The sequence below is a fragment of the Lagenorhynchus albirostris genome, chromosome 20 (genome assembly GCF_949774975.1).
Source record: "Lagenorhynchus albirostris chromosome 20, mLagAlb1.1, whole genome shotgun sequence".
Classification (NCBI taxonomy): Eukaryota; Metazoa; Chordata; class Mammalia; order Artiodactyla; family Delphinidae; genus Lagenorhynchus; species Lagenorhynchus albirostris.
The window spans coordinates 11,391,446-11,414,826 of record NC_083114.1 but is presented as its reverse complement, the minus strand read 5'-3'; the positions used below and the strand labels follow the sequence as shown (position 1 = coordinate 11,414,826).

General features: G+C 46.7%; 1 protein-coding gene and 1 long non-coding RNA gene across 2 annotated transcripts in view; one reads left to right on the top strand and one right to left on the bottom strand.

Annotated features, from left to right (window-relative positions):
- Positions 1 to 7,680: 7,680 nt before the first annotated feature.
- Positions 7,681 to 9,779, bottom strand: LOC132510645 (uncharacterized). Its single transcript, XR_009537385.1, has 2 exons — positions 9,501 to 9,779; positions 7,681 to 8,106 (listed from the first exon to the last, which is right to left on the bottom strand). It is a non-coding gene; the product is annotated as an uncharacterized LOC132510645 (long non-coding RNA).
- A 592-nt stretch (positions 9,780 to 10,371) lies between these two features.
- Positions 10,372 to 23,381, top strand: part of SPNS3 (SPNS lysolipid transporter 3, sphingosine-1-phosphate (putative)) — a 67,578-nt gene continuing 54,568 nt past the window's right edge. Inside the window, exons 1-3 of the mRNA XM_060133430.1 lie at positions 10,372 to 10,898; positions 11,966 to 12,073; positions 13,955 to 14,027. Of these exons, the coding sequence (XP_059989413.1) occupies positions 10,836 to 10,898; positions 11,966 to 12,073; positions 13,955 to 14,027 (244 nt within the window). The 5' untranslated portion in view covers positions 10,372 to 10,835. The remainder of the gene's footprint in view (positions 10,899 to 11,965; positions 12,074 to 13,954; positions 14,028 to 23,381) is intronic.

Sequence of the window (23,381 nt, the reverse complement as noted above, 5' to 3'; positions counted from 1 at the left end):
AGGTTCCCCCTCCCCATCTCTATTTGTCTTTCCTTGCTATTTATTTGTTGAAGAAATTTGGTCGTTTATTCTTATATAATATCTTGAGAGTTGAATTTTTACTGACCACATCAACATGGTCTGTCATTTAACATGTTCTCCAACTTTCTCTCTTTTCTGTAAAGTGGTAATCAGATCTACAGAGCTGATCAGATTTGGATTCCATTTTGTTCCAAGACACCTTTTTATGTGGTATTAGGGACTTCCATCAAGAGGTACATCTGTCTGGTTCTTCTTTGTTTTCTAGTTTCTATCTTGATTAAAAACAACCACAACCACAAAACTGTGATGTTTACACTGCCATGGGACAAACAGAATTGTGATTTACCTTTTGTAACTTGTGTGGCTGATTCCCCAGGTTCTTCTGCAGTGTGAACTAACCTGTCCCCAATGGTTACAGTGTTTTCCTTCTGGGATTCTGAGACATGGCTAGGAGTCAAATGGAGAGCAATGTCTTCATGTGAGAGGGCCAGTGAGGGTAGGGGACAAGATTTCAAAAATACCTGACTCAAGCTATGGACGCAGGAAAACTGTGTTTGAATCCTCAGGCAAGGCTCAGCTGGGTAACCATGGATAAGCAGCTTAACTTCTTTTGACTCTCAGTTTCCTCAACCCTATACTGTGATAAATAATAATCTCTCCCAAATAGGGCTTACAGTGGACCTTTTATTATTATTGTAATTATTATTATTATTTTCTTTTTTTGGCCACACCATACGGTATGCAGGATCTTAGTTCCCTGACCAGGGATCGAACCCATGGCCCCTGCAGCGGAAGCGCAGAGTCCCAACCACTGGACTGCCAGGGAAGTCCCTGTAGTGGACCTTTTTAATCTTGTGGTCACCCAGCATCTTTTGGAAAACCCCTCCTACACAAGCCAAGACAATTTCTCATTATGAAAATAGAAGGTACAATAAAAGATAGACTCTTCTATCCAGCCTCCTGTGTAGTTAGGGCATAGGTATGTGGTCCAGTCTTTTCCAATGAGATGCAGCTGACTTTGATTCAGAAGAGAGATATATAGGAAGAGGATGCTGCAGGGAGTGGCAGGAACTCAGAGCTTTTGTGGGGCATTTGGAATACTCGGAGTGGAGATCCTTTCTCCCTTATGACAATGCCCAGTGGTGGCAAAAAACAGGTGCTTTGCTGATAACAGTCCTGGGGTAAAATTGGCATATTGTTCCTGGCTATGTAGCCTTCAAGCCCAATTCTCTATCCTGCTCAGAGACTGTGTGAGCTATTTATATCCTTAAATACATTCCTTTGCTGTTTAAACCAGTCAGAGTATATTCTTTTATTTGCAGCTAAGTTCCCTGACAATTATGGGGATTCCAAGATGTTGCTAAATATGGTGTCTAGTATGAGGAAGGGAGGAGTCAAACTCTACCTGAAGCCTCTGGCCTTCTAGGTAGATGACATAATGCATTTTATTATTGTTTACGTCAAACTAAGTTGGGTTTTCTGTTCTTTGTGCTTAAAAGCATCTGGATTGATTTCCGTGTGTACCTTCAGTGCCTGGTTGTACCTAAATATGCTCAATACGTGTTCGTTCGTAATCACCTTTTAAAAATTACAATATAGGTAATTCCCTGGTGGCACAGTTGTTAAGAATCTGCCTACCAATGCAGGGGACACGGGTTTGATCCCTGGTCCGGGAAGATCCTACATGCCTCAGAGCAACAAAGCCCGCGCTCCACAACTACTGAGCCTGCACTCTAGAGCCCGCAAGCCACAACTACTGAAACACACGCGCCTAGAGCCCGTGCTCCACATTAAGAGAAACCACCGCAATGAGAAGCCCTGAGAAGCCCGCACACCACAACGAAGACTCAACACAGCCAATAAATAAATAAATAAATAATAAAATAGAAATTACAATATAAGGACATAAAATAAACTGTACATATTTGAAGTATATCATTTGAGTTTCAACACATGCAAACACCATGAGTCCATCACCTTAATTAGGCAATGAACCTACCCATCATACCTAAAAGTTTCTTCGTGCCCTTTTATAATCTCTCCCTCTTTCCTTCCACCCCAACCCCAGGCAATCACTGATTCCTTTGCTGTCACTTTCTAGAATTTTACATAAATGAAATCAAACAGAATATACTCTTTTTGGTCTTCTTTCACTCAGCATAATCATTTTGAGGTTCATCATGTTGTGTGAATCAATAGTTTGTTCTTTTTAACTGCTGAGTAACATTCTATTGTATGGATATACCATAATTTGTTTATCCATTCTAATGGTGGTTACTTGGGTTGTTTCCAGTTTGGAGTTATTACCAGTAAAGCTTCTATGAACATTTGTGTAAAGTCTTTGTTGGGGAATTCTCTGGGTCCAGTGGTTAGGACTCCGCACTTCCATTGAAGGGGGGCGCAGGTTCGATCCCTGGTCTGGGAACTAAGATCTCACATGCCCCGCGGCACAAAAAAGTCTTTGTGTGGACGTGTTTTCATTTTTCTTGGGTAAGTATCGAAGGACAGAATGGCTGTGTTGTATGGTAGGTATTTCATTTTTAAAGAAAATGCCAGACTGCTTTCCAAAGTGTTTGCTATTTTACATTCCCACCAGCAGTGGATGAAAGTTCTACTTGCCATCCTTGCCAGCACTCAGTAAGGTCAGTTTTTTAAAAGTTTCTAGCCATTCCAGTAGTACCTCATTGTGATTTTACTTTGCGTTTTCCTAATGATGTTGAGTATCTTTTTCAAATATTTATTTGCTATCTATGCATCTTCTTTGATGAAATATCTGTTTACATTTTTTGCCCATTTAAAAAAATTATGTTGTCTTCTTATTGAGTTGTAGAAGTTCTTCATGTATTCTAGTTACAAGTCCTTTCTTAGACATGTTTTGCCAATACTCTCTCCCAACCTGTGGCTCAGCTTTTCATTTTTGTAAGTGTCTTTTGAAGAGCAAAAGTATTTATTTTAATGAAGTCCAATTTATCCATTTTTTTATAGTTTGTATTTTTTGTGTCATATATAAGAAATCTTTGCCAAACCCAAGGCCATTACTATTTTCCCATAAGATTTATATTAGCAACTTTGTAGTTGTAGCTCTTATATTTTTTAGGCCTGTGATCCATTCTGAGTTAGTTTGGTTACATGGTGTGAAGAAAAGGCCAAGGTTCATTTATCACAGCAATTATTTATTATGTACTCTTTTAAAACTTTTCCCCCAGTTTTACTGAGATATAATTGACATATAACATTGTATTTGTTTAAGGTATACAACATAATGATTTTATATATGTATATACCGCAAAGTGATTACCAAAATAAGTTTAGTTAACATCCATAACCTCACAAGTTATAAGTTTTTTTCTTGTGATGAGAAATTTTAAGATTTACTACTCTCTTAGCCACTTTCAAATATACAATACAGTATTGTTAACTATAGTCACATGCTATACATTAATCCCCAGAACTTATTCATCTAATAACTGGAAGTTTGTACCTTTTGACCACCTTCATCCCCATCCCATTCCCCGCACACACAGTGTTTATTGTTTGGGTCATCTGATTTAGTCCTGACATTCTTTGAAGTAAGTATTATCATGCCCATTTTACTGATGAAGAAACAGAGTCTCAGAGAGGATAATTACTTTGTTGAAGGTCTCTTCTCTAAGTTGTTTTGATAGAAATTTACATGTAATTCTCCCTATTATATTTGAGGTTTTTTTTTTGGCTGCCAGGGAATTCCCTCTCCCTACTATATTAATCGCCATTACCTTCCTATTAAAAATGTGAATAGAATTGGTGTGTCCATTAGGATTCTTTGATTGCAAACAACCAGAATCACCCAACACTTAACCCTAATGCCTAAGGATGTATTGGGTCCCCTGACTCCAAGAGTTGGGCTGGCTTCCCTACTAAATCAGGGTTCCAGTGATGTCCCTAGGCCTTGGCAGATCTCTGTCTCTCTCTCTGCTTGCCTCTGCTCTCCTTTTCTCATTGGCTTCCTTCTCAGGCTTCAGATAGAAGCCCAATGAGGGCAGCAGCTTTCAGGGTCGAGACCCACCAAGAGGATCATCTGCCTTGTTCCCAGAAGCCCCAGCCTCCTGCTTGCTAACTTCAGACCCTTGGCTTCTGGAGGCACACGCAGGAGGAACATAAGACAAAACCTTTCCGAAATGTACAAAAGGGCCGCTTCTTTAAGCCTGTCCACGCAGCACCTGCATCAGAACCACCTGCGGGCATCTGGTAACAGGCAACTTTCTGGGCCCAAGCCTCTCTTCCTGCAGGTTGACTTATGAGGCCCCAAGAAGGAGAGAGATTCATCAGGGAGCCAGGGCTAATCTAGGAAGAAAACCCAGGGAGGAAGGGAGAGAGAATGAGGGGCAGGAAACATGTCCAGCCTCAGCTCCAAGGACTCCCATGTATTTTCCCTCTGGCTCCCGTATCAAGAGAAAAGGCCAGTGCTGAGCCCAGCAGGAGGCTTTGGAGGGAGGTGGCTTCCTGCTAACTAGGGCCTCTGAGTGAAGGCTCAGATTGCCGCCCCTCACCTCCCAGGGAGGCTCAACATAGCGGGCATCTCAGGTCTCCCAGCCTCAGGCACAGACATCTTCTGTTAAAGGAGGAGGCGTGGCTAGGGGAAGGAGCTGGGTGGGTCAAGCTCTAGCAAGTATGAGAGCTGCCTCCTTTGGAAGGGCTTAGGAAGGTGGGGAGGAGTGCATAGGCAGGTTAAACTAGGTAGAGCCTGATCCACTAGGGAGGGAGGCAGAGGGAGGCCAGGACCTCAGTCACTGAGGAGGTAGGCACCTACCTTCCCTCTGCCCCACAGAACCTGTTTCACTGCTATCTTTAGTTCCTCCCCTGGGCCAGCCAAGGGCCTCAGGGGTAGAGGTAGGTGGGCAGAGAGGTGATGGGAGGAGAAGCAGACAGGTGATGGGAGGGAAGAAGCTGCCCAGCCCTGGGGAACAGATGTCTGCAGGAGAGACAGGTGCCCAGTGCAGGCAGATGCAGCTTTCCCATGATCACCTGCTCCGGAGCCAGAGGAGTGACCCTGTCCATCAAGGGATGGGCACTGCCTCCTAGTTTCATTAATGCCATTTTATTATTTATTTTTCATTTTTTTGGCCACACCCTGCAGCATGTGGGATCTTAGCTCCCCGACCGGGGATCAAACCCGGGCCCCTTGCAGTGGAAGTGCAGAGTCTTAACCACTGGACCACCAGGGAAGTCCCTCATTAATGCCATTTAAAAATATATATATATGTGTGTGTATATATATATATATATATACACATATATATATTTTTTAGCTGTGTTGGGTCTTCATTGCTGTGCAGGGGCTTTCTCTAGTTGCGGCGAGCAGGGGCTACTCTGTTGCAGTGCACGGGCTTCTCATTGCAGTGGCTTCTCTTGTGGTGGAGCATGGGCTCTAGGCACGCGGGCTCAGTAGTTGTGGCTCGTGGGCTCTAGAGCACAGGCTCCATAGTTGTGGCGCATGGGCTTAGTTGCTCTGTGGCATGTGGGATCTTCCTGGACCAGGGCTCGAACCCGTGTCCCCTGCATTGGCAGGTGGATTCTTAACCACTGCGCCACCAGGAAGCCCCACTAATGCCATTTTATACTTCCTCAGCCCATAAAATGTCATCTTATGGCCACTACATCAGCACAGTACTTGTTTGGTTGGTTAGCTGTAAGATTTAGAAACAATGCAGGATGGGACTTCCCTGGTGGCACCGTGGTTAAGAATTCGCCTGCCAATGCAGGGGACACGGGTTTGATCCCTGGTCCAGGAGGATCCCACATGCCGCAGAGCAACTAAGCCCGTGCACCACAACTACTGAGCCCACATGCCACAACTACTGAAGCCCGCATGCCTAAAGCCTGTGCTCTGCAACAAGAGAAGCCACTGCAATGAGAAGCCCATGCACTGCAACGAAGAGTACACTGCTCGCCACAATTAGAGAAAGGCTGTGGGCAGCAACAAAGATCTAACACAGCCAAAAATAAACAAATTTTAAAACTTATTAAAAAAAAGAGAAAGAAAGAATGTAGGAACAGTCTTCTCATCCCAAACTCTCATTGTATAGATGGAAGACTGAGGTCTGGAAGGGGCAGGGCCATGAAGCTATTTAATATGCTTATCACCTTCTCTCATGGAGCACTGTGGTAGAAAAGTCCCCTACTTTAAAAATTCTTTTATACATGCACACATACATAATATACATATGAAATATATATTTCATAATATTTTGGTTAATTTGATATTTCAAAAACTCATAAAGCACCCAAAAAAATAAGTCTTCTTCCCATTTCTATTCTTGGTCTCCCAGAATAACTAAGCCTGTGCACCACAACTACTGAGCCCACATGCTGCAACTACTGAAGGCCGCGTGCCTAGAGCTCATGCTCCCAACAAGAGAAGCCACCACAATGAGAAGCCTGCACACCATGACAAAGAGTAGCCCCCACTCGCCGCAACTAGAGAAAAGCCCGTGTGCAGCAATGAAGACCCAACGCAGCCAAAAATAAAATAAATTAAATAAATTTTTTTAAAAACCCCACTTAATTTTAGTACCTAGCTGCCTCATTCTTTTTAACAGTACGTAATATTTAATTGTATGGCTGAAGCATAATTTATTAACGACCCTCCTATTTAGGTTCCAAACATTAACTATGAAAGCTGTGGTCCAGTGAATATCCTGGTGCATATTATGTACGTCTTTTGGCACCTGTATACCTGTAGGGTACATTTCTGAAGTGGAATTGCTGGGACGAAGAGTTTTTGTTTTTGTTTTGAATTTTATTTATTTTTTTATAGAGCAGGTTCTTATTACTCATCCATTTTATACACATCAGTGTATACATGTTAATCCCAATCTCCCAATTCATCACACCACCACCACCACCCCCTGCCGCTTTCCCCCCTCGGTGTCCATATGTTTGTCTCTACATCTGTCTTTTTATATTTAAGTTTTTGATAGATATTACGAGTTGGCCTTTTAAAGAGGTTGTGCCAGTTGGCTTTCCCACCCACGACGCGGTGGGACCTGTTTTCAGACACCTTGACCAGCATGAGTTCCCTTTTTTTTTTTTTTTTGCGGTACGCGGGCCTCTCACTGCTGTGGCCTCTCCCGTTGCGGAGCACAGGCTCCGGGCGCGCAGGCTCAGCGGCCATGGCTCACGGGCCCAGCCGCTCCGCGGCATGTGGGATCTTCCCAGACCGGGGCACGAACCCGTGTCCCCTGCATCGGCAGGCGGACTCCCAACCGCTGCGCCACCAGGGAAGCCCATGAGTTCCCTTTTGTTGGTTTTTTTGTTTTGTCTTGCTCATCTGATAGGTGAACAATGGTATCTTGTAGTTTTAATCTACATTTCTTATGTTATGAATGAGGTTGAGCATCTAAGATAGAAACACAGACACAGTTTGGAACTGGAGTGGGGTCTGGCCCCTACCCCAGCCTGAGTCACCGTGCCTGTCTTCCTCACCTCAGCTGACGAGAGCTGGCAGGACAGCCTGGGCCCCAGCCCTCCCAAGAGCTGTCTTCCCCGCCCCCTCACCTGCGATGAGTAACAGCTTCTCCTGGGTGACTGGAAGAGGCATGTTTTATTCAGGCACCCTGGTTTGTCCGGCTTTTCTGTCCCTGAGGGTTGGGTCTTGGCCACTGATGCAAAACAGAGGAGTTGCAGCAGAGAAGTGGCAAGATGAGACCTGCTTTTATTGGGAATGGAGCTGGGGTATATGGGTAGATGGGGAGGAGGCTGCAGTAGTTCAAGGTGAGCACTGATGAGCCCGAGCTAAGCAGTGGGGCCCTGGGACAGACCCAGACAGACAGGACAGACTAGGTGCGGAGGAAGAGGGAGAGGCAGAATGGTGATGGGGGTGGAGTCAGGATGGCAGAGGAGGAGTGAGTTGAAGCTTGCCTGTGGGATGGACAAAGGAGATGAAAAAATGTTTGTTGGATGAATGTCTTCCCAGTGGTCATAGGATTGGAGTGGTCACGTGTTCAACAGAGGGATGGTTAATTCAGCCAGTCTGGCCACAACAGGTTAAACCAACTCTGGGGCGTGTCCTGCTGCTGGCTTTCTGCAATGACAGAGTCTGGTTTCCTGGAAGACAATTAACACACAGCTAGCTTTACTCCTGATTTACCACCTGGGTCTAGCTTCTTCTGTGATGCCTCCTGCTGTCCCTCTGGTGCAGGGAATGTGAGTTGGGGAGTGGGCTGGTGGCCAGACCAGCAAGAGCTGGAGGAGGAGCAGGTAAACTGGAGGTGGGGGGAATGGGGAAACAGGGGTCCACCGACCCCAGCCCCCATCCAGGCTGCTGGCTAGAGCAGAAGGTCAACCAGGCCTGGTGGCCAGTGCGCTTTTCAGGCATGTGTTCTAGATCCTTCTCCTACTTCAGCCCATGTTTCTTCCACAGGCTCTCACCCCATGTGTCCCAGAGTTCTCAGTCCCAAATGAAAACTCTCAGGTGGCAACAAGAAACCCATTATCAGTACCTTAGTCTCTCTTTTAGGGTCTGCAGATAAATTTGAATTTCAGATAATAAATAAATGTTTTAGTATAAGTATATCCCAAATATTGTATGGGACGGACATACTTATATACTTCAAAAATAAAACCACTCATTTGAAATTCTCCTTTAACTGGGCATCCTTTTTTAAAAATTTGCTAAATTTAGGGACTTCCCTGGTGGCGCAGTGGTTAAGAATCTGCCTGCCAATGCAGAGACCACGGGTTCGAGTCCTGGTTGGGAAAGATCCCACATGCGGCAGAGCAACTAAGCTTGTGCGACGCAACTATTGAGCCCGCACACCTAGAGCCCATGCTCCGCAGACAAAGACAAGACAAGCCATCGCAATGAGAAGCCCGGGCACCGCATTGAAGAGCAGCCCCTGCTCGTCTGCAACTAGAGAAAGCCAGCGTGCAGCAACGAAGACCCAACGCAGCCATAAATAAATATTTATTTATTTATATTTTTTAAAAAAACTTTCTTTAAAAAACTTTTTTTTTTTGCTAAATCTGGCAACTCTGCCAGCCCTCCCCCAGCGGATGGAGACAGCCACTGCCACCTGACCTGTCACTGGCCCAGGTCCTTTAGTGCGCGGGCACCTGGGGCTTTACTTCCATTCGCCAGGCACATGGCCACACGACGACCCTCTGAGGAGGGAGTTCAGTCCCCTCTGGGTGAGAAAACTGAGGCTCGGAGACACGAAGTGACTTGCCTAAGGTCAGACAGTAACGCAGGCGCAGAGGCAGAATCCGAGCCCCGGCCCGGCCAACTCCAAGTTCAAGCTATCTGCCCTCCCCACTCAGTTTGTCAAACAACCTCCTCTCCGAGCAGGAAGGGCTAAGGGTGGGCTTCCGCCCTGCAATTCACAGAGAGGAAAAAAGGCCAACGCGGTGGAAGCCCCCAAGCCCGGAACACACAAGATTTGGTGCTAGAATATTCAAAGCGATTTTGAAACCAAGCGCCTCTTAGTAATGACAATACTAACCGCGGTCATTTGCATAGCTCTCGGCAGTTGACAAAGGGTGTCTCCAGCAGTCGATTAGAATAATAAAGAAAGCAGCTGGGAGAGGGAACGCCTGCAGGACCACTCGGCAGGCCCGGGGACTTTTCCGGAACTCAGTCCGGGTGTGGCGTGGGGAAGAAGGGAGGGGGGAAGGGAAGAGAGGGGAGGTGGGGTGCATCCTCTCGGCCGACTTCCAGGAACTCCGGGGTTAGAGAGCCGGAGCCCCAGGCTTGGGATGAAGATCTGGGCGGGACTCAGAGCCTGGCGATGCCCCAGTGGGCGTGAACGTGTGGGGGTGATCAGTTCCTGACATTTCCTGCTGGGCTGTGTCCCCGTGTGTGCGCTCAGCCAGAGGCTAAGGTGACCGGGTTGGATTTCGATGGCAGGGGACTGGGAGCCCGGCCCGAGGGTGGGTCCGGGACGGTGGGTCAGGGACGGCTGGAGGGGAGGGGCTGGAAACCCCTACAGCGGGTGGGGTGGGGGAGTGGAGGTGGGGGTGGGTGGACAGAGGTTGGGGAAAGTCTGGTCAAAACTTATGTAAATTAAACCTTATTTTCCCCTTGACCCACAGGATCCTTTTGGATCGCACCTGAAGTTCTCACCTGCAGTTGCCAGAGGCTGCTAGATACTTGAGTTTTTCTTCTTTTTATATGCCACGTGCTGCTGGTGGGGGGAGGGTCGCCGTTGGAGTGGGGTTAGAGGTGAGGGATGTGCTTTAGGCTACCTGGGGCTTAAGGAGTGCCAGGAACCTTTGGGAATCTTTCCGAAAAGCTAGAAAGGAGAAAAGCTGGGTAGAGAAGGGGAGGGGAGGGGAGGGAAGAGAAGGGAAGGTGGTCCCTGAAAACTGGGTTCACCTCTTGGTGGGTATCACAACCAAGCCAAAGATCGGGAGAAGGAAAGATTTATTACTTGCAGCACGTAAGGAAAACATGGGGGATCTCTCCCAAAGCAGTGTCTCCAAGAACAGCAAAATTGGGGAAGTTTTAAGCTAAGAGTACATGTGTATTTACAAGGGCGCTAGAGCACAGGAGAATTCAGCATAGAATTGGGGCAAAGGGCAGCAGAGTCCAAGCCTTCGTTGATTGAAGTCAGGAGCGTCAACATCATCATTCCGTCCTCCACCTGGGTGGGGCGTTAGCTCCTGCAGAACGCAAAGATGCGTTATTACCTATATCCCTTGAGGAACCAGGACCCTGCCCCGAGGCTGCACCACTGTTTCAGGGCAGCCTCCCTTGTTTCTGCAGTTCCCTCCCTTAAGATCATTAATTACTGAGAACTGTTTGAGGGCAAGCATTGTGTCCAGGCTTAGATTACAAAATGGCTTTGGCCAAAATGGATTCTCTTATGTCAAGAAAGCCATTCCTGGTTCTCTTTCTCCAGGTACCACACCCCCCTGCCCCGCCCCGCAACCTATCTGCTTACAAAGGGAGAAAGAAAGAAAGAAAAAAAGAAAGAAGGAGGGAGAGGAAGGAAGGAAGGAAGGAATATATACCGGTGTGGATAAGGATAATCTCCCCCTCAGTTTCTGGTTTGATAATGTTATTTTTTTTTCTTAGTTTTCTCCTCTAAGCAGCTGTGTCCAAAGTGTAGTCATGTTAAGCTGACAAGAGGGCAGAAGATACACTGATTTGACCCCCCCCAAGTTAAAATTTTATTTCAAACCTTCTGCAAAGGGAGATACTTTGAAAAAATCTAGTGGAAAGATTCCCTCTGGGTAGAAACATTTGATATGAAAAAAATTTAGTTAATTGTCATCAAGCTGGACTTAAAAAATCTGGGTAAGCAACATTAGCCTGTTTGCCAGATGGAAGATGGTTGTGTGAATACATCTAACTTCCAGAGAAGAAGGTCTTCTCAAGTATTTTTATCAGGAATGCTAGGGACTTCCCTGGCGGTCCAGTGGTTAAGGCTCCGTGCTTCCACTGTAGGGGGTTCGATCCCTGGTCAGGGAACTAAGATCCTGCATGCCTTGCGGCTCGGCAAAAAAAAAAAACCCAAAAAACAAAAAACGAAGGTTCCAGGAATTACATTGGGCAAAAAAGTTCTGCTCCAGATGGGTGTGGGACGATTGGCACAGTGAAGTCGTCCCTGGGCAGCTGGGCTCCCCAACACGTACCCAAGGGAATGGGGTACGTAGGTCCCTCAAAAGACACGGGCAGCACACACTACCAGCCCTCTGAGGCACCCGCCCTCACCGCCTCGTGCTATACAGCACACTAGCCCAGCTGGGCCCCCTGGGCCCGAGTGGGGAGCTGTTTTGCTTTAGTTTCGGTTCCCAGCAACCCCTCCTCCCCACCTACCACACTCGCCCATCTGGAGCAGCAGTAGACAGGATGGCCGGAGAGAAGGCAGCCCTTTCAGTATCTGTGGGCATCTGCTGCATCTCGAAGCCTCAGGCCCGAGAGCTGCCACCTGGCCGAGCTCAGAGCTCTACCTTGTTTCTACAGCTTTCTTGCTGGTCAGACGGGCTTCTCTTCTTCCGGAGTCTTCAGGAACCTCCCCTATCCAGCCCACCTGTTTGTGGCCTGGCCTCCTCGGAGCATTGTGAGGCCCAGGTGAGTGGGGTCAGCACTTGGGTGGCCCTTGAGGGGAGGAAGTGGGACTAGTGATGGGGCACCTTCTCTCAGGTAGCGCTGTCTGTGCATGGGATGAATGGCTTCAGGAGGTAGGCAGCTAGCAGTTCTTGGGAGTTTAAGCACAGGGGCCTGACACTTTCCAGAGATTCTGTGGAGAAAATCCAGCCACTGACAAAGCCTGTGGTGTCCTCACCTGGGTCCCTACTGTCCCACCTCCGCGAGAGGTTGGAAACTTGTGAGGGCATTTCTGGAGCGCTACTAGCGGTTTGTGCCTTCTAGGGTTTTGGGACCAGGAATACTAAACTCATGCAGTGGTTTGGGAGTTGGTCCCAGCAAAGGAGAATTATCTCTATTGAAATGCCAATAGTGGAAATTCCCTGGTGCTCCAGTGGTTAGATTCCAAGCTTTCACTGCTGAACGGCCGGGGTTTGATCCCTGGTGGGGGAACTAAGATCCCACAAGCTGCGCAGTGCAACCAAAACCAAAACCAAAACCAAAACCCTCACAAATACCAATAGTGACTCCCTGAGAAGCACTGGTAGGGTTGAACTCGGTGACTTCTGAGGGACTTTATTTATTTATTATTTATTTATTTGGTTGCACCGGGTCTTCGTTGCGGCACGTGGGCTCCTTAGTTGCAGCACGCAGGCTACTTAGTTGTGGCATGCGAACTCTTAGTTGTAGCACGCATGCGGGATCCAGTTCCCCGACCAGGGATTGAACCCAGGTCCCCTGCACTGGGAGCGTGGAGTCTTACCCACTGCGCCACCAGGGAAGTCCCCTGAGGGACTTTAGATGAGAGTGGCTGCCATTTTAACATCCATTGTAGGTGATATATGGAATCCTGGCAAAATAACCCCCAAAGAGGAGGATGCAAGGTCTAGGCACACACGGCGTGTATGTGTGTATGTCCAGGCATACATGGGGGTATTGTGCATGCACACGCACACTTGAGTGTTCACAGTAAGCACACACGGGTTTGTACATGCACTGCAGGTACACATGCACACTCACACATGCACACAGGTTACAAACAATCCTCTGGGAAAACTCTGACCAGCCCAGTGATGGGTGTAGTGAGCTGGGCAGGGAGATGGGGGAAGAGAGGAGCAGGGAAGGGAGGAGAGGGGAGGGGAGTCCTGGGGGCAGTGTGGATGGAGAGGCTGCATTTGGGGACCTCAGGTGACACAGCAGCCCCAGTTCCCTTTCTGGGAACTCAGCCTCTCCCTGGCTAGAATCAAGCCTCTCCCTGGAGCTCTGTCCACCAGCAGATTTGGAGCCAAGAAGATGCTGTTCAGTTTGAGTGATGGAGTCAGCTGGTAGTTGGCTGGCACAGGTCCCTTGGGTTGATTTAGACATGTGTCCATCCCCTGCCTCCCACAAGCCTCCGCAGTGGGACCAAGGGTGCCTGCAGGCAGATGACTGAAGGCTCTTCCACTGGTCTTGAGCATCCCTTTCCTGAATCATTGGCTCTGCCACTTGCGCTCCACCCCCTCCTTGCCTGCCTCCTGCTGACAGCCTGTGTCCGCCCCCTGCCCTTCCTCCAGCTTGCTGTCCTCCTTCACCATGATTCCCACTCACCTGAGGATTCAGCTGTGTCCCATGAACCTTCACCCGGCCCAGCCCATCCCCCTGCAACAGGTTTCTAGGTTTGTCTTGGGCCATATGTGAGACCCAGGCTGAATGAAGTTGCTGTGCCCATGGGGACGGAAGCAGGGAAGGGGTTCAGAACATCTGAGGCAGAGAGAAGCCCCTTGTCATTAACAGCTTAAGACACAATTGTGGGCATAATTAACACATAGGTACTTTTTTTTTTTCTTTTTGGCTACATGGCATGCAGGATCTTAGTTCCCTGACCAGAGGTTGAACCCACGCCCCCTGCAGTGGAAGCCCAAAGTCTTAACTGCTGGACCACCCGGGAAGTCCCCCACAGGTACTCTTAAAACAACACATTTAAAAAATCACCGCTTACAGGTGCATGTTCCGGTTCAACTTCAAGAGCAGCCCCCAAACACGGGCACACACAGAGCTGTGCGTGCACCAAGGGTGCCCCTGAGCGCTCACAGTGCATCCGTTGTCTCCAACAGCTCGCTGGGCCAGTGCTCTCTTTCAGCTGTGTCTCTCTACTGCTCCCTGAAGGGCAGAGACTGTCAAGCCCAGCTGGAGAAGGAGAAGGAGGGGTGGGGTGTGAAGCATCTGCACCCCACTGGAAAGGCACAGCCTCCAGTAGCAGTTGGGCATACCTTTGGGCATAGTTTTCCAGGAGGGAGTAGGTAGGGTGGTGGGCTGGAGCTGGATCTTCTGGGCTTGCAGGCGCTGTGTATTTAGTGATGTTGCAAGTCTGGACACGATGGGAGTATTTATACCATGGCAATTGACAAATGCTACAAGTCCCCCTCCCCACTCAGTGGGTTAAACATTTCCCCAGAACACAACTGGAGCAGGAACAGAATTGCCTTGTTTGCCAGATTCCTGTGAAAGCTCTCGGCCTGACCTATTGTGCCTGTCATGGGCAGGAGAAATGCCAGGGGGTGGGAGTGAGTGTGGGGAACAGACATTTCTATACCTGTGGGTGGCCTGGGTTAAGTGGAACAGGGGCCTCACCCTCTGACCGTGATGCACGTCGGCACCCAACAGTTGTGACTGTTCCCTTTGCCTGGAAACCCTTTCCTTCCTTCTCTATCACAATCTGACCTTCAAGGCGCAGCTGGATCCTGCCCATTCTGGGAGGGTTCCTGGATGCCCTGCAGGTAGTGGGGATGGGGTCTGGAGCCCTGACTCTGCCACTTACTAGCTGTGTGGCTTTGGGTGACTTAACTGTGCAGAACTTTGATCCCTTCCTCTATAAAATAGGAGTAATGGTGGGGGAGATAAATTAGGAGTTTGGGGTTAACATATATACACGACTACATATAAAATAGGTAAACAACAAGGACCTACTGTATGGCATAGGGAAGTATACTCGATATCTTGTAATAATTTATAATGGAAAACACTCTGAAAAAGGATATATATATATACACACACATATATATGTATAACTGAAAAAGTGTTGCTGTACACTTGATAAAAACACAACGTTGTAAATTAACTATACTTCAATTAAAAAAAAAACTTTCAGGAATTCCCTGGCGGTCCAGTGGTTAGGACTCACACTTTCACCACAGAGGATGTGGGTTCAAACCCTGGTCAGGGAACTAAGATCTTGCAAGCCGCGCGGTGCTGAAAAAAAAAAAAAAAGGAGTAATGATATTTATGCCAACACAGTGTGAGCATTGACCAAGGCCACCTGTGGGACACACATGGCACAGGGCTGGCACAAAACTAACATTTGATAAATGGCAGTTCCTTTTCCCTCCTCCTGTCCAACCCACGGCAGATTGCAGACACCTCTGTTTAGCCTGAGTCACGATAATTGTAAATGCTCCAACTTGGCCAGATTGGCTGTCAGATTGGATTATAAAAAGAATCCAGATTCATGCTGTTTACAAGAGAAAACATCTAAAACAAGGATATGGAAGGTTGAAAATAAATAGAAAATACTAACCAAAAGAAAGCTGGTGTATATCTACAAATATCAAACTATTATTTAAGACAAAAAATATTTATGAGGAAAAACAAGAATATCTACATTGTGATTACAGGAACAACCTGCTAAGATGAAAAATTCTCAAGTTGTATTACCTAATAATATATCCTTAAAACATATAAAGCAAATATCAAAAACGTGAAAAAAAAAACCCATGGGAGAATGGGAAAATAGTTTTGCAAATCATGTAGTGATGAGGGATTTGTATCTAGAAAATATAAAGAACTCTTACAACTTAACAATAGAAAGACAGGGAATTCGCTGGTGGTGGTCCAGTGGTTAGGACTCCACGCTTTCACTGCCCTGGCCCAGGTTCCATCCCTGATCGGGGAACTAAGATCCCACAAGCCACGTGGACAAAAACGAAACCAACAAACAAAACAAACAATAAAGAGAAGAATAACCCAATATAAAAATTGGCCTTGAAAAAAAAAAATTGGCAAAGGATTTGGGTAGACCTTTCTCTGAAGAAGATATGCAAATGACCAATAACTACATAAAGATATTGAACATCATTAGTCATGAAGGAAGTGCCAATCAAAACTTCAGTAAGGGCTTCCCTGGTGGCACAGTGGTTGAGAATCCGCCTGCTAATGCAGGGAACATGGGTTCGAGCCCTGGTCAGGGAAGATCCCACATACCGCGGAGCAACTAAGCCCGTGCACCACAACTACTGAGCCTGCGCGTCTGGAGCCTGTGCTCCGCAACAAGAGGGGCCGCGATAGTGAGAGGCCCGCACACCGCGGTGAAGAGTGGCCGCCTGCTTGCCACAACTAGAGAAAGCCCTCACACAGAAATGAAGACCGAACACAGCCAAAAATAAATAAATAAATAAAAAGCCAAGCATTTGAAGGAAAAAAAAAAAAACTTCAGTAAGTAAGATACTACTTCACACCCACCAGGATGGCTAGAATCAAAAAGGCAGACAACAAATGTTTGCAAGGATGTGGGGAAATTGGAACCCTCGCGTGTTGCTGGTGGGAACGTAGAATGGTGCAGCTGCTGTGGAAAACAGTCTGGCAGTTCCTCAAGCTGTTAAAAATGGAGCTGCCATTTGATCCAGCAATTCCACTTCTAGGTATATACCCAATACATTGAAAACATAGGTTCACACAAAAACTTATACATGAATTCTCACAACAGCATTACTTATAATAGCCAAAAGGTGGAAACAACCCCGATGTCCATCAATGATGAATGCATAAACAAATCATAGTGGATCCCTACAACGGAATATTATTCAGCCATAAAGAGGAATGTAGTACTGATCCACGTGATGACATGGATGAACCTTGAAAACACTATGCTCAGTGAACAAAGCCAGACACAAAAGGCCAATGTATGATTCCATTCATATGAAATGTCCAGAACAGGCAAATCCACAGAGACAGAAAGTAGACTGGTGGTTGCCAGGGCTGAGGTGGGGGGTAAAGGGGAGAAGCTGGGGAAAAATGGGGAGTGACTGTTCATGGGTACAGGGTTTCTTTTTGTGCTGATGAAGTGTTTTATTACTATAATTATTATTTTTATTTTTATGTTTTGGCTGTGCTGCACAGCTTGCAGGACCTCTGTTCCCCAACCAGGGATTGAACCTGGGCCATAGCAGTGAAAGCCCAGAATCCTAACCACTAGGCCACTAGGGAACTCCCTGAGGAAGTGTTTTAAAGTTGATCGTGGTGATGGTGCGTAACTCTGAAAAGACTAAAAACCATTGAACTGTACAATTTTAATGGGTGAATGTGTGGTATGTGAATTATATATCAATAAAGCTGATTAGATAGATATATATGTAAATTCGCCTTTGCTTTATTCTGCCCCCCCTTACCACCCCACCCTTTGGTTGTGACTTTAGTTGAAGTGTGTGGGTTTCTTTTTTTTTTTTAGATTTTATTGGAGTATAGTTGTATTCTGCCTTTTTTTTTTTAACATCTTTATTGGAGTACAATTGCTTTACACTGGTGTGTCAGTTTCTGCTTCATAACAAAGTGAATCAGCTATACATATACATATATCCCCATATCCCCTCCCTCTTGCATCTCCCTCCCACCCTCCCTATCCCACCCCTCTAGGTGGTCACAAAGCACCGAGCTGATCTCCCTGTGCTATGCGGCTGCTTCCCACCAGCTGTCTATTTTACATTTGGTAGTATATATAACTCCATGCCACTCTCTTCTCACTTCGTCCCAGCTTACCCTTCCCCCTCCCTGTGTCCTCAAGTCCATTCTCTATGTCGTCTGCGTCTTTATTCCTGTCCCGCCCCTATGTTCTTCAGAACCTTTTTTTTTTTTGGATTCCATATATATATGTTAGCATACGGTATTTGTTTTTCTCTTTCTGACTTACTTCACTCTGTATGACAGTCTCTAGGCCCATCCACCTCACTACAAATAACTCAACTTCGTTTCTTTTTATGGCTGAGTAATATTCCATTATATATATATATATGTGCCACATTTTCTTTATCCATTCATCTGTTGATGGACACTTGGGTTGCTTCCATGCCCTGGCTATTGTAAATAGAGCTGCAATGAACATTGTGGTACATGACTCTTTTTGAATTATGGTTTTCTCAGGGTATATGCCCAGGAGTGGGATTGCTGGGTCGTATGGTAGTTCTATTTTTAGTTTTTTAAGGAACCTCCATACTGTTCTCCATAGTGGCTGTATCAGTTTACATTCCCACCAACAGTGCAAGAGGGTTCCCTTTTCTCAGCTCCTCCCCTCTTGCCCATGGGTGTTTGACAAGGAGCGGGAGGCTGTGTTCCCAAGTCTTTCATCAGTCCTGGGTCTGAATATACCCCTGAAAGGATGCCCCCCTTCTCTTTGGGGGCTGGATCGAATCAGGATGAGGATGAGCGTTCTGGCAAGAGGCATAACCCCTCTCGCGTTAACCATTTTGACCACTTGGATGTGTGCAGAAAAATTCATTCTCACTGAAGATCTGGGGTCTTTTTTGGTGGGGGGGCCCACACCGCGCGGCATGTGGGGATCCTAGTTCCCCGACCAGGGACCGAACCCATACCCCCTGCAGTGGAAGCACAGAGTCCTAACCACTGGACCACAGAGATGTCCCAAAACTTGGGGACTTGAAGAGTCACAAGCCCCAAGCCCCAGGCATTTCCTCTTGTTTCTGGTTGCCTCTCTTCTTCCTCTCCCAGAACCCAAACTGATCTCTCCCTGGACTCAACACTCATAGCAGTGTGTTGAGCCTATTCTGTGTGTGTGTTTTATCGGAAGGAAGAAAGTGCAGACCTTGCACAGATCAGTGCCTCTCCCTGAGGCTCTTCTGTTTCATAGATGCCTGGGACCCCAAGCGGCTCCTTACAGGGTTTCCTCTAAACCAGGGGTCTGCAGACTCTGACCTGTTAGCAAAACTGGTTGGTGGCCTGTGTTTGTTGAACCCTGGCTACTAATGGTCTTAACATTTGTTGGTTTAGAAAAATACACTTCCCCTCCTCCTCCAGGATCTCCCCAACTCACACAAGAGGAATTCTGTGGAACATGATTGTTTCTGCCTCATCACAGACATGGTGATAATGAAGTCACACAGTCACAGGAGATTTCCTGTTGAATGTGTGGGCACCCTGAGCGCACCCTGGGAAAGACATGTCCCTGTCCCAAGAGAAGGGCCCCTGAGAGCAGAAGAAGGAGGAAAAGGGTACCCTCTTCCCCCTTTCCATCTTCCTTTCCTCCCACCTCAATTCTGCTACAGAGGAAGGATTTGAATTAGAACCTGGACAATGAGTCTACACCCAATGGACAGATGGGAAGACTGAGGCCCCAGCCCTGGGGCCTTTGCCTGGCTGGCTGAGCCACTGGTGACCCCTGCCTCTAGTAAGCATGTGCTGACTCCAGGTGTTCTTGGAGACCCTCATAGTGGTGAGCTGACCGTTTAGCCCTCCTGTCCAGCCTTGGAACTACCCTGCCATGGATCTGACTCTTAGCAAAGAAGTTATCTTTAGCAACACCTGGTGGTCACTGACCGTCATAACTCTGATTTGCCTTAAAGGCTGATTGATCCTCAGAAGCAAAGAGCTTATCCAGTCACATAACTTTATTTCATGGAGAAAGTTCAGAGAAGAGCACTGACCTACCAGAAGTGACACAGCAATTCACTCCCTTCTTTATTAAAATGTGAATGAACCCAGCATGAGTGCCAGGTACTAGTGACAGCAGCAGCTGCTAAGACCCACCGTGGGAAAGAAAGAAAACAAACAAGAAAACTATCAGGGACTTCCCTGGTGGTCCAATGGTTAATACTTTGCCTTCCAATGCAGTGGGTGTGGGTTCAGTCCCAGGTCGAGGAGCTAAGATCTCACATGCCTCGAGGCCAAAAAACCAAAACATAAAACAGAAGCAATATTGTAACAAAATCAATAAAGACTTTAAAAAAATAGTCCACATCAAAAAAAAAAAAAATCTGGGGAAGCTGGGACGAAGTGAGAGAGTGGCATGGACATATATACACTACCAAATGTAAAATAGATAGCTAGTGGGAAGCAGCTGCATAGCACAGGGAGATCAGCGCAATGCTTTGTGACCACCTAGAGGGTGGGATACGGAGGGTGGGAGAGAGGCTCAGGAGGGAGGCTCAAGAGGGTGGGTATATGGGGGTATATATATATACATATAGCTGATTTACTTTGTTGTACAGCAGAAAGTAACACAACATTGTAAAGAAATTATACTCCAATAAAGGTATTAAAAAAAAATAAAAAACAACTAGCAGACAGTGATAGGAGCCATGCAGAGCATTAAACTATGAAGCTGGGACAGAGAGTGACTGGGTGACTTTTTTTTTTTAATTGAAGTAGTTGATTTACAATGTTGTGTTAATTACTGCTGTATAGCAAAGTGATTCAGTTATACATGTATACATTCTTTTTTAAAAAATATTAATTTTATTTATTTATTATTTAAGCTGCAATGGGTCTTAGTTGTGGCACGTGGGGTCTTTTAGTTGAGACATGTGAACTCTTAGTTGTGGTATGCATGCGGGATCTAATTCCCGATTGAACCTGGGCCCCCTGCATTGGGAGCTCAGAGTCTTACCCCCTGGACAACTAGGGAAGTCTCTATACATTCTTTCTTCAATATTCTTTTCCGTTCTGGTTTATCATGGGATATTGAATACAGTTCTCTGTGCTATACAGTAGGACCTTGTTGTTGATCCATTCTATATATAAAAGCTTGCATCTGCTAACCCCAACCTCCGAATCCATCCCTTTCCCAACCCCCTCCCCCTTGGCAACCACCAGTCTGTTCTCTTTGTCCGTGATTCTGTTTCTGTTTCACAGATAGGTTCATTTGTGTCTTATTTTGTTTTATTTAGTTTTTGAGGCTATTGTGAGCAGAATTGTTTTCTCAATTTCATTTGGTTATTCTTTTTTAAAATTCTTTTTAAAAATTTAAAAAATGAGATATAGTTGATATAGCATTTCATTTTGGATTGTTCATTCCAAGTGTATAGAAATACAATGTAAACTTGCTGAACTCATTTATTAGTTCTAAAGGTCCTTTAGTGGATTCCTTAGGGTTTTCCATATAAAAGATCATATCATCTGTGACTAGAAATAGTTTTAATTCTTCTTTCCAATCTGTGTACCTTTTATTTCTTTTTCTTAACTAATTGCCCTGACTACAACCTCCACTGAAATGTTAAGTAGAAATGGTGAGAGCAGACATTCTGGTCTTATTCCTGATCGTAGGGGAAAAACATCCAGTCATTTACCATTAAGTATGTCAGTTGTGGATTTTTCGTAGATGTCCTTTTTCAGAATGAGGAAGTTCCATTCTATTCTTAGTTTGAGTGCTTTTAATCAGGCAAGGGTATGGGATTTGTTAAATGCCTTTTTTTTTTTTTTTTGCATCCGTTGAGATCATATGATTTTTGTTTATTGATGTGATATATTACATTAATTGATTTTTCAGATATTAAACCAACCTTGCATCCCTACGATAAATCCTGCTTGGTCATGGTGTATAATTATTATTTTTTAAAAATTTTATTTATTTCTGGCTGTGTTGGGTCTTCGTTGTTGTGCACAGGCTTTCTCTAGTTGCGGCGAGTGGGGGCTACTCTTCATTGCAGTGCGCAGGCTTCTCATTGTGGTGGCTTCTCTCGTTCCGGAGCATGGGCTCTAGGTACGCAGGCTTCAGTAGTTGTGGCATGTGGCCTCAGTAGTTGTGGCTCACGGGCTTAGTTGCTCTGCGGCATGTGGGATCTTCCCAGAACAGGGATTGAACCTGTGTCCCCTGCATTGGCAGGCGGATTCTTAACCACTGCGCCACCAGGGAAGTCCCGTGTATAATTCTATTTTTGTGGTACACGGGCCTCTCACTGCTGTGGCCTCTTCTGTTAAGGAGCACAGGCTCCGGACGCTCAGGCCCAGCGGGCATGGCTCACGGGCCCAGCTGCTCCGCGGCACGTGGGATCTTCCCGGTCCAGGGCACGAACCCGTGTCCCCTGCATCGGCAGGCGGATTCTCAACCACTGCGCCACCAGGGAAGCCCCCCGTGTATAATTCTTATAATTAAAAATATTATTATTGTTTTAAGCCATAAAATTTGGGCATAATTTGCTAAGCAGCAACAGATAATTAGTTCAAGCTGCTTGGTGTGGGGACCATGGGCTCCTTGCCCCCTTAGTTGCCAGGGGAATGTGGTCAAGAGTGAGGCAGTTGCCTGCTGCAGTGTCTGTTCTCTTGGGCAGCTATGAAGGCCTCATCTCTCCAGTGGCTTGGTGGTGGGGTAGTCTCACGTGGAGCCAGGAGCCAGGAACTCCTTCTTCTCTTTGGTGGTGTGAGTGTTACAGCTGGACACGGGACACCTAGAGGCAGAGCTGGAACTAGAACCCGAGCTTCAAGTCCCTGGGTCTCCAAATTCTTTCATTGGGAGTCATGACGCAGCTTGTCCTCCTGTCGCTTTCAGTTATGCTTGAATACATGGGGAAGAAAGGCGTCTTTTTGCATGAGGGTCTAGGTTGGCCCCTGGAAAATAAATTGCCCTAAATAACAAGAGAGTCAGGGCCTCCAGCTTAACTTTTTATTTTTATTTTTGGCTGCGCCATGTGGCAGGTGGGACCTTAGTTCTCTGACCAGGGATCAAACCCGTGCCCCCTGCAGTGGAAGCGCAGAGTCCTAACCACTGGACCACCAGGGAAGTCCCTGGTGCCGTGTACAGCTCAGGCAACCACTTAGGCTGTGCTCCACTCCTCAGATCCTGGTCTACGCCAAAAGGGAAGGGAGCTGTGAACACTAGCACAGGGATTGCTTCCCCAGGGCTGCCGGAAGCCCCACAGAGAGGTGTCCTTGTGTGCAGAGAGCTCCTAGGTGCCCTATACTTGAGAGAACATTCTGTGCACAAGCACGCCACCCTCTGCATGATCCCCAAAGAAGTGTGTTGGGTCATGTTTTCAAAAGGGGACAGAGTTCTAGCTATTTGCTAGTAAAGGCTGGAGCAACAGAAATACCTCAGCTGAGCGGCTTCCCTGGTGGCTCAGTGGTTAAGAATCCCCCTGCCAATGCAGGGGACATGGGTTCGAGCCCTGGTCTGGGAAGATCCCACGTGCCGCAGAGCAACTAAGCCCGTGCACCACAACTACTGAGCCTGCGCTTTAGAGCCTGCGAGCTACAAGTACTGAGCCTATGTGCCACAACTACTGAAGGCCGCATGCCTAGAGCCCATGCTCTGCAACAA